The sequence below is a fragment of the Mangifera indica genome, chromosome 12 (genome assembly GCF_011075055.1).
Source record: "Mangifera indica cultivar Alphonso chromosome 12, CATAS_Mindica_2.1, whole genome shotgun sequence".
NCBI classification, from domain to species: domain Eukaryota; kingdom Viridiplantae; phylum Streptophyta; class Magnoliopsida; order Sapindales; family Anacardiaceae; genus Mangifera; species Mangifera indica.
Window position 1 is genome coordinate 10,042,793 of NC_058148.1, and position 9,560 is coordinate 10,052,352.

Sequence of the window (9,560 nt, forward strand, 5' to 3'; positions counted from 1 at the left end):
TTTAGTCTATATCCTCACCTAATTTTGGTCATAAAAAAAATGTTGATATATTATTTAAATATTTAATTAAATATTTAAAATGGGTTGTAAATAGTTTTATAAACTATAAAATGTGTGGACATAAAAGTTGTCTTTATCGACTATGACAGTTGTTCATGTGGCTAAGAAACTGAAATGAACCAGAGTTAATATATATGTAGCTTATTTTGAAGCTTACTGTGCCACCCGTAATGATGCATATATGGTTGCCTTAGCCTGGAAAAAAAGCGATGTTTTACCAATAAAATTAACTGCTGCCAAAAGCAAAAGCAAGTAGAAAATTGAAGTGACAAAGTGGATCTCTACATGTTGTTGTACTGACTACACGTTGAAAGCCCTTTCTTTCTTAGCCTTTACTTTTCTCAAACATAAAGTTACTAATAATTAATTTTCATAATAAATCAAACTATGCTTGTAGAAGTTGTTGGGGGTGGGGAAGTATTGCACTTGCATGCTGCTTGTTTACAGAGTTTAACCTGAAAATTGGAGTGGTATGATCTTCTCTTTTGTCACCAAGAAGAAACTATTTGATAAATCAGAGTAAGGAACCTCAAACGTCTGATGAGCATACATTGTATTATGTGATCTTTCTGATTGATCTGAGAGGATGTTGGGAAGGCCCGACATGAGCCTAAATAAAAACACTGCAAGCTGAAGCTTCTTCTTCAGAATCCAAGAGACAGTAACCCCATATCTAACATTGAGTAGTTTGCTCCAAATTTTAGGTTGTGGATTAAGACCAACTTAACAAATCTTTGAATTCACTCTTTCACTATTTATCTCTCGTTGAAGAATCAAGAAAGTAGTTAGCAAATGGATTATAAAGAAAATAAAAATAAACTTAGTCTGAGAAAGACAACTCTCCCTCCACCAGAAGCCTAACCAGTTTCTTCAAGAAAACCCCATCTCACCAAACCTCAATTAAACAAACAGAAAATAATAAAATTTTTTAAAAAATACTAATGCATTGTAAGTATCTCTTTTGTTGGTCTCTTTCTCTATATTTCCATCAATCTTTTCTTCAGTTTCTCACCACTTCTCTCTTTGTTCTTATCATTCTAATGCAGCCACTTCGCCGCAAAGCTTCTCTTTTCACTAGTGAATCGATGAAGCACAGAAAGAACAACAATCTTTCAATATTTGTTGTGGTTTTTTCTATATTTCTGTTTGGGGTCTTCATGTACAATGAAGACGTGAAGTCTATTGCTGAGTTTCCTTTCTCCTCAAGTGCTCCTAAAACTCAGGAAACCCTAGAAGAGCAGTCCAGTAAGCAAACAAACGTTGACTCAGTTGAAGAAAAACTAAGAATGACAAAGAGGGCAGTGCTGTGACTTCAAGAACCTCTCTTGAAGAGCCTCAAGTTCAAAGTTCTGATGATGCACAAGAAACCAAAGAAGACGAGCAAAAGATTGAGTTGCCAGTCATTGAAGAAGATGATGATGAAGATGTTGAATTGCCCCCGGAAGAATGCGATCTCTTCACAGGTCAATGGGTTTTTGATAATGAAACACACCCTTTGTACAAAGAAGATCAGTGTGAATTTCTCACAGCCCAAGTCACTTGCCTAAGAAACGGAAGAAAAGACTCCATGTACCAAAACTGGAGATGGCAACCCAGAGATTGCTCTTTGCCCAAGTAAAGATTTTGCTTAATCTCCTCGTTTTTTGTTCTTTAGTTACACATATCTGGGGCTTAAAGTTTATAAATTTATTTCTTCATTCAGGTTCAAGTCAAGATTACTGCTACAGAAGCTAAGAAACAAAAGACTTATGTTTGTTGGAGACTCACTGAATCGAAACCAATGGGAATCAATGATTTGTCTGGTTCAATCTGTGGTTCCTCGTGGTAGAAAAAGCTTGAACAAAACGGGATCTCTTGCTGTGTTTAGAATTGAGGTAAATGAAAGCTCTCTCTGCTTATCTCTCACTCAAACACGAAAGCAATATTCGGTGGGCATGGTGTCATTTTTTTGTTGCTTTTTTATTTTTTTATCTTTTTTAAAATACTAAATAAGGATTATTTTGCAAAGCTGTTGAGTAATAATGAATAGGATTAGGTTAGAATGGAAGTATAAAGATGGTGATGTTTGAGCCACTAATAAGATTTTTGCTTGTATGATGTATTGCCATTGAAATCTGTTAATTAAAATAAACGGAAAAGTTTGACCTCTCCTTCTACAGGTTGCTCATTTGCCCCATTGATTTATTATTTGTATGTATTTTTTTTTTGTAGGACTACAATGCGACAGTGGAATTTTATTGGGCTCCTTTCTTGGTCCGGTCGAATTCGGATGATCCGACGATGCACAGCATTCTGAATCGAATCATTATGCCTGAGTCAATCGATAAGCATGGAGTTAATTGGAAAAATGTTGATTATTTGATCTTTAATACATATATTTGGTGGATGAATACTTTCAGCATGAAAGTCTTGTAAGTATAGATCCCTTTATTTTATTATTAATTTTAAAACAGTCTTTTTAAATTCAATTTGATGCTTCATGATTGTGCACAGACGAGGATCGTTCGATAAAGGGGACACAGAATATGATGAGATCGAACGGCCAAAAGCATATGCAAGAGTATTGAATACTTGGTCTAACTGGGTGGAGCAAAATATAGATCCCAATCGCACCATAGTCTTCTTCGGTAGCATGTCACCTCTTCACATCAAGTAAATAAATACTTCATACCTAAATACATATTTAATTTGTTATTAGTATTAGTTTAATCAATTATCACAATCTATGGTTAAATTGTCTAAAAGGTTGGATAGACTTATGATACAACATGGCTTATTGGAAAAAAATGTATTACATATCGTATCAAAAGTTTTAGAGTTTGATCTATGAATCATTCTAATATAACCTTAAAAAAATTAAAATATTAAAAAATATATAATATAATAGATTAATCTTATCATGTCGTAGGTTGACACTACCCGTAAACATAATAAATTACACCAAATTCGATCCGATATGACCTGCATTGTGCCTATCTAAGGTGGTTGATTGTGGGCCTGTGATATTTTGGTTATTAATCAAAACTAGGTGTTACTTTGATCTTTGGTTGGTAAACCACTACATATATTCACACCTAATCTAATCATAATGTGTTTCAAAAACTAGTCTTTTCTATCTCTTCATTGTTGGATTTAATCTATCAATTTAATTAATATCCCAAAGATTAATTAAACTTAATTATTGTCAAATAGGAGCTTGGATTGGGAGAACCCAGATGGGATCAAGTGTGCATTGGAAACGACTCCAATTTTGAACACTTCCATGTATTTGAATGTGGGCACAGATCGAAGGCTCCTTGTAATTGCAGCAAATGTGACAAAACACATGAAAGTTCCAGTCCATTTTATTAACATTACAACCCTTTCAGAATATAGAAAAGATGCGCATACTTCGGTTTACACAATTCGCCAAGGCAAAATGTTGACGCCGGAACAGAAGGCCGATCCTACAACATATGCTGATTGTATCCATTGGTGTCTCCCTGGATTGCCAGACACTTGGAATGAGTTCCTCTACACACGTATCATTCGCACGTGACTCACTGCGACGTTTCTTTTTTTAAATTTTTTTAATCTCATCTTTCTTTTTCGTCGTTTAACTTTCTACGGTTGTCCTGTAATTTTTCTTCTCAGTTCCCTCGTTCTAGTTCTCCTGTAATTTTTCTTCTCAGTTCCCTCGTTTTAGTTCTGTTATAGGGTGAATGACAGGGATGGGCCACCAAGTTTTTTTGGTTCATTGTTGACATTGGACAAAGTACGTGGTAAAAAATTGGCTGTACAAGACACTGAACTGTATAATGCATATATTCGAAGGGCAATAAAATTAGTTCAACAAACTGTACGTAAATATTTCTTTGCCTCTCTCGCTTTCTTTTATTTTGATGGTGATATCGTTCGTGCGTGAGGTAGTTCTTGGTTTATTTCTCCCAAGGCCACTCTGCCTGTGATCATCAAGCGATTATTGATCGATGCTTTCATTTACAGAGGACAAAAGAGAATTAATAATATCTTACAACAGATGAAAGTGATGAAAATTTGTAAACTTCTTGGCGTTTTGGCTCGGCTCGTTGAAATTTTTTAGTGCATGCAATTCGAGTTTGAATGTAGGTAGCAGGTCCTTGCACTGGACGCAACTATATGAGCTGTTTCTGACATTGCTGCGGAACAAGAGTTTGTTCAAATTTACAAATAAAAATAATATATCACGAAGATGTCAACCCACTGTTTTTTTTTTTTTTTGTGCCAGAATATTTTGTCCCTCACGATCCATATTTAATGTCAATTGTCCGCACATGTTAAATTGTTCTAATCAGTTTATAAATTGAAATTAGTTCTAGCAGTTTAGGTCATCAGACCGTATTTATATCATATGGGTTTAAGTTTAGTATAAGAGATTTTCAATTTTAACTTAATTTAAATTAGAATCGTTTAATTTTAATATAATCCTTAAATATTCAAGTTAACTCAATCTGATTTAAATTGATATAAAATTATATATTATTTTCACTTTCTAAAATATTTTTACTGTTTTAATTTTTTTATTAAATTACTTCAACCAATTATTAATAAAACACACAATATAATATTTTGTCTCAATTATAAATGCTATAAAAATTATATCTAAGACCTTTGAAACATATTAATGATCTAACTAACCAAATCATATTCTTATTATTTAATAATGAAATAAAATATTTAAATAAAAAAATAATATGAGTACTTGTAATTATATAAAAATATAACTATATACAATCTATAAAGATTTTAATTATTGTTGATACTATCTTTCAATATTTCTATAATTTATTATTAACAAATTCTATTAAAATAATATTTCTTTAAAATATTTAAATCATATTAGGGTATTTTTGTATAAATCATATTACTATCTTATTTAATTTCAAATCGTATTGAATTGGCCAAAAATAAATACCATATTAAAAAAAGTTAACTTTAATCTAATTTTTTTTATATTATATCATATCAAATTAATGAATTATATTAAAAATTACCAATTCCAACTTAAATATTGAGATAATATTTGGGACGGAATGACCAGTTTTTCTTCAAGTTTGTTAAAATTATAATTTTTTATTTTTTAAGTTTTAAAAGTCAAATTTTTTTATTTAGATATCAGAGTTAGATATTAATTCTTTCAGTTAAACGGGAAGCTCTATTTCATCAGTGAAATCATTGTTAAATTAAACTTAAACTTGATATGACTCTTCGGAGTTTAAAACAAGCTTGAGCCGCTTTTGTTCGGTTCGATCACGTTGAATTCATCTCTGATAAAAAAGGGTGGTAATATTATTATTTTTTTCATTAATCATTAAACCTGCTACTCCAAGTAGTCAACTTTTCTACGAATCCTTTGTGGGCCATGGCAGAGTTTTTTCAACTGCACCACTAATATTCATTCCATCGGCATGAGGTCAACAACGTAGACGCAAAAATTCATAGTTAATTTAGCATTCTTTTTGGAGGGCTTTTTTTTTTTAAAAGAAAAAATCTTCAAATCCACCTGCTTTATCTCTTCATTGTCTGTTACTTTTCAAAGAGATGCAAGCCACACTCAATTGACTCTTCACCCAGCTCAGTTCTTCCTCACACACTGAAGTTTATAGAAACCAGATTGAATGGCTTATGCAAGTATTGTAATTGTAAGTTGTTAAATGTGAATAATTTAGACTTTAGAGCATAAATTTAGCCGAACCAACCCATGACCAAGTTAATATCGATATTTTAGTCACTGTATTGAATTGGCTTTTTCAATTTAATTGTCAATCTATTATTAGCAGTCATTTTTCCTGCTTTAATGTTACACCACCATTCATGCAAACATTTAGGAGGTAATTAACTAAATGCTAATCTTGCAGAAGATAGCCTTAATGAAGGGCACTGGTGACAGCCGTAGCGGCAATTACTTCCCAGTACTTCTCGTATTCATAACCTTTCTTTCGGCGACAGTTTTAGCATTTGTTTTGTTCAATGAACACACAACAGTATTCTCTAAACACCCAGAGATCATACAAGCTGACAGAGAAACTGATCAAGAAGTTAAAAAATGTGACATCTTCACAGGAGAGTGGGTTCTAGATAATGTGACTCACCCTTTATACAAAGAAGATGAATGTGAGTTTCTAACAGATTGGGTGAGATGTTTGAGAAATGGAAGGCAGGATTCTCTGTACCAGAAGTGGAGATGGCAGCCCAGAGACTGTTTTTTGCCCAAGTAAGTTGCAGATTTTAACAAGCTTTAAACAAACACAACACGTTCTTTTTAAGTAGTTAAATTTGTTAATGATTTGAAGTTTCCGGTTGTGGGTTAAGGTTTGATGGAAAATTACTTCTAGATAAACTTCGAGGAAAGAAGCTTATGTTTGTTGGAGACTCTTTGCATTATAACCAATGGCAGTCTATGGTTTGTATGGTTCAATCTGTTGTGCCGCCGGGGAAGAAGAGCGTCAGCTATCCTTCAGCATACATTTATCGCTTCAAGGCAGAGGTGGATTCCCTTAATTTGTTTCTGCATCTCACACAGAAATGTTGATGGCTTTGCTTCTGATCTGACTGTTAATCAATTGAATTTCCAGGACTATAATGCTTCTATTGAGTTTTACTGGGCACCCTTTTTGGTTGAGTCCAATGCAGACCCTCCAGATATGAGGGATGGCAAAAGGGACTCCATACTCATGCCTGAATCAATCTCAAACCGTGGAGATATATGGAAGGATGCAGACTACCTCGTTTTCAACACTTACATTTGGTGGATTAAATCTCCAACCATGAAAGTGTTGTAAGTGTTTTTCATCTTTCGGTTTTGTTTTCTAATCTTGTCACTGATTCCTTGTTGAAACTGATATGAAAATAGACGAGGATCCTTCAATGAAGGAGCCACAGAGTATGATGAAATCGATATGTACACAGTATATAATAGAACTTTGAGGACATGGGCAAATTGGGTTGAGGAAAATGTTAATCCTAATTCCTCTGTTTTCTTCAGCAGCATGGCTCCTCAACATACCAGGTACTGAATCTCAAATCTTGATTTTTCTGGGAAATTTTTCGGATTCGAAATCATAACCGCTCAAATAATTCTGCAGGAGTTCAGATTGGAACAACCCGGAAGGCACCAAATGCTCTAAGGAGACAACACCAATTGTAAACATGTCAAAGCCAGTTGATGTTGGCACAGACTATAAGCTCTTTCAGATTGCGGCAAATGTGACTCAATCAATGAAGCGGCCCGTCCATTTCCTCAATATAACCACGCTCTCTGAATACAGGAAAGATGCACACACCTCTCTTTATGGCTCTTCTGCTAAACACAGATCGGATTCTCCTGACGAAAAGATCAATCCGGATTGCCTTCATTGGTGTCTCCCTGGATTGCCAGACACATGGAATGAGTTAATCTATGCAAAAATCATCTTCAGCTATTAAACTCCTATTGAGGATATTTCTTTTGGTAATTTTTCCAGGCATTGTAGATTATGCCTGCAACTACAAGTTGCCATTGGTTGACATCCAACAATTGTACATGAATTTGTATTGGATCAAATGTAAGGGAAATATTCTGGCATTAGGAATTATATATAATTCTTTCTCTTGATATGCTTTGAAATCAATTTTACTACGTTTGCTCTCCTGCATTCATTGGAGTAAAACAAAAAGTAGACATTAACTATTCCTCAAATTGGGCTTTAAATTTGAAGTAAAAGTATAGGGTTCTATGTGATAGTTGTCCTGTATATAAATGTAAATTATATTTGAATGACCTTTTATCATCATTCTTATTGGCCAAATGAAATTTTCCACCGAGTGAATGTATATAAGGTTTGATGGAAGTAAATTCTTGAAAAATCAAATTCTTGTCTTTATTTTCTTTTGTTAATGAATTATTTGATTTTTTATAAATAATTGTTTGTTATTTTATTGAAATTACAAAATTATTATTAATATTTAATATAAATATTAAATTATTAATATACCCTTATCAATTTAAAAATTTATTATATACACTTAAAAGAATCAAAACTCTAAATAACTTTAAAATATTATATTTTTGATTTTTTTGGATATAACTATTATTTTTAAGTTATAGAAAGATATATTAAAAATGGAAAAAAATTAAAACACCCCCAATTCTTTTTCAAATGTCCAAGAAAACTCTAGACAAATTTATTGATATCTTTAATGTTTTAAAAAAATTATATTTCACTCTTAAACTTTTGAAAAGAAAAAATATAAATAATAAGAGAAAAATAAAAAAAATAAAAAAATTATATAAAATGCTATTTATACCTTTTTATATAAAAAAATTAAGGGAGAAGGACTATTTCCCACCTAACTTTTGATGCGTTTTCAAAATGTCATCCACGACAGATAAAAATCCACTTTTCCCACCCATGAGCTGTTAATATAGATGATATTTGTTTGCATAAGGGTAAAATATCCATTTTACCCTTGTTAGATGAAATGACAAAAATACCCCTCAATTTAGAAACTAACATTTCAGTTTACCTAAAGTTTTTAAACTTTAAAAACTAACTTTTTCACCCCCAAACCTAAGGTTTCTATATTTTTTAAAATACAGCCGCCCCCATAACTTTCAAAACTAGCAGTTTTACCCCCATTATTCAACTTTATCTCTTGACGTCGTCTCCGACATTGTCACTGGCCTCCTCCTTCTCCTGGTGGGACGGCGGTGGTGCGATGAAGAGATATTCATCTCCTCGTCGCATGGTGCGACGAAGAGACGAAAATCTCTTCGTCGCACCACCGAGCGACGAAGAGACAAAGATCTCTTCGTCACACCACCGAGCGACGAAGAGGTCTCTTCGTCGCTCCACCTAGACGACGAAGGATGACTCTTCGTCGTCCTTCATCGCTCGTCATGTCATCCAGATGCTACGACAAAGGGTCGTCCTTCATCTATTCTTCCAGATCTAGGTGACACTTCGTCGTCCAGATCTGGGCTACACTTCGTCGTCCAGATCTGGGAGACACTTCGTCGTCCAGATCTGGGCGACGAAGGGTCGTCCTTTGTAGTCAGAGATGGGAGATCGATCGATTGCATCAGTCGTCGGTAGTGGCCGGAGAAGGAAGCAAACTCTAGGGGTGAAATCTAAACTTTTCAAACTTTGAAGATATGTTAGTTATTAGTTTTTAAAACCTGGAGGGGGGAAACGGTAAAATTTTAAAGTTTTAAGGTTTTAAATAGTAAATGACGATTTTACCCCTGTCTCTAACTAAAAAATTGGACGACAGTTTGGTTATGGGTGGGAAAAATAGATTTTCATCTATCGTGGGTGACATTTTGAAAACGCATCAAAAGTTTGGTGGAAAATAGTCCTTCTCCAAAATATTTACTAACAAAAATAGATAATAAATAAAAATCTAGGTTTTTAAAATTTAAAATATGAGAATTTATCTTCCAATAAAACTTAGATGAAAAATAGTCCTTTGGCCTACTTTAATGTGGGATAATAACTTTTTTC

The 9,560-nt window shown here is 33.5% G+C and overlaps 2 protein-coding genes across 2 annotated transcripts; both read left to right on the forward strand.

Moving 5' to 3' along the window:
* The first annotated feature begins 1,021 nt into the window (after positions 1 to 1,021).
* LOC123192535 (protein ESKIMO 1-like) lies at positions 1,022 to 3,907 on the forward strand. Its single transcript, XM_044605117.1, is given in 6 exon segments — positions 1,022 to 1,335; positions 1,338 to 1,674; positions 1,763 to 1,934; positions 2,272 to 2,471; positions 2,554 to 2,712; positions 3,253 to 3,907. Coding segments are annotated over 6 exon segments (1,449 nt in total). The 5' UTR covers positions 1,022 to 1,100; the 3' UTR covers positions 3,599 to 3,907.
* Positions 3,908 to 5,942: 2,035 nt separating this feature from the next.
* On the forward strand, positions 5,943 to 7,672 carry LOC123192536 (protein trichome birefringence-like 30). The gene is made up of 5 exons (XM_044605119.1): positions 5,943 to 6,292; positions 6,391 to 6,565; positions 6,654 to 6,856; positions 6,932 to 7,087; positions 7,164 to 7,672. Exons 1-5 carry the CDS (start codon positions 5,949 to 5,951, stop codon positions 7,501 to 7,503), a joined length of 1,218 nt encoding a protein of 405 aa, XP_044461054.1. The 5' UTR covers positions 5,943 to 5,948; the 3' UTR covers positions 7,504 to 7,672.
* Positions 7,673 to 9,560: the final 1,888 nt, after the last annotated feature.

Bases quoted from the DNA above. Each gene is read 5' to 3' on its own strand.
- LOC123192536 (XM_044605119.1), top strand. From the start codon at position 5,949: ATGAAGGGCACTGGTGACAGCCGTAGCGGCAATTACTTCCCAGTACTT. The intron at 6,293-6,390 runs GTAAGTTGCAGA...TTGTGGGTTAAG, and splicing joins AGAGACTGTTTTTTGCCCAA to GTTTGATGGAAAATTACTTC. The intron at 7,088-7,163 runs GTACTGAATCTC...ATAATTCTGCAG, and splicing joins ATGGCTCCTCAACATACCAG to GAGTTCAGATTGGAACAACC.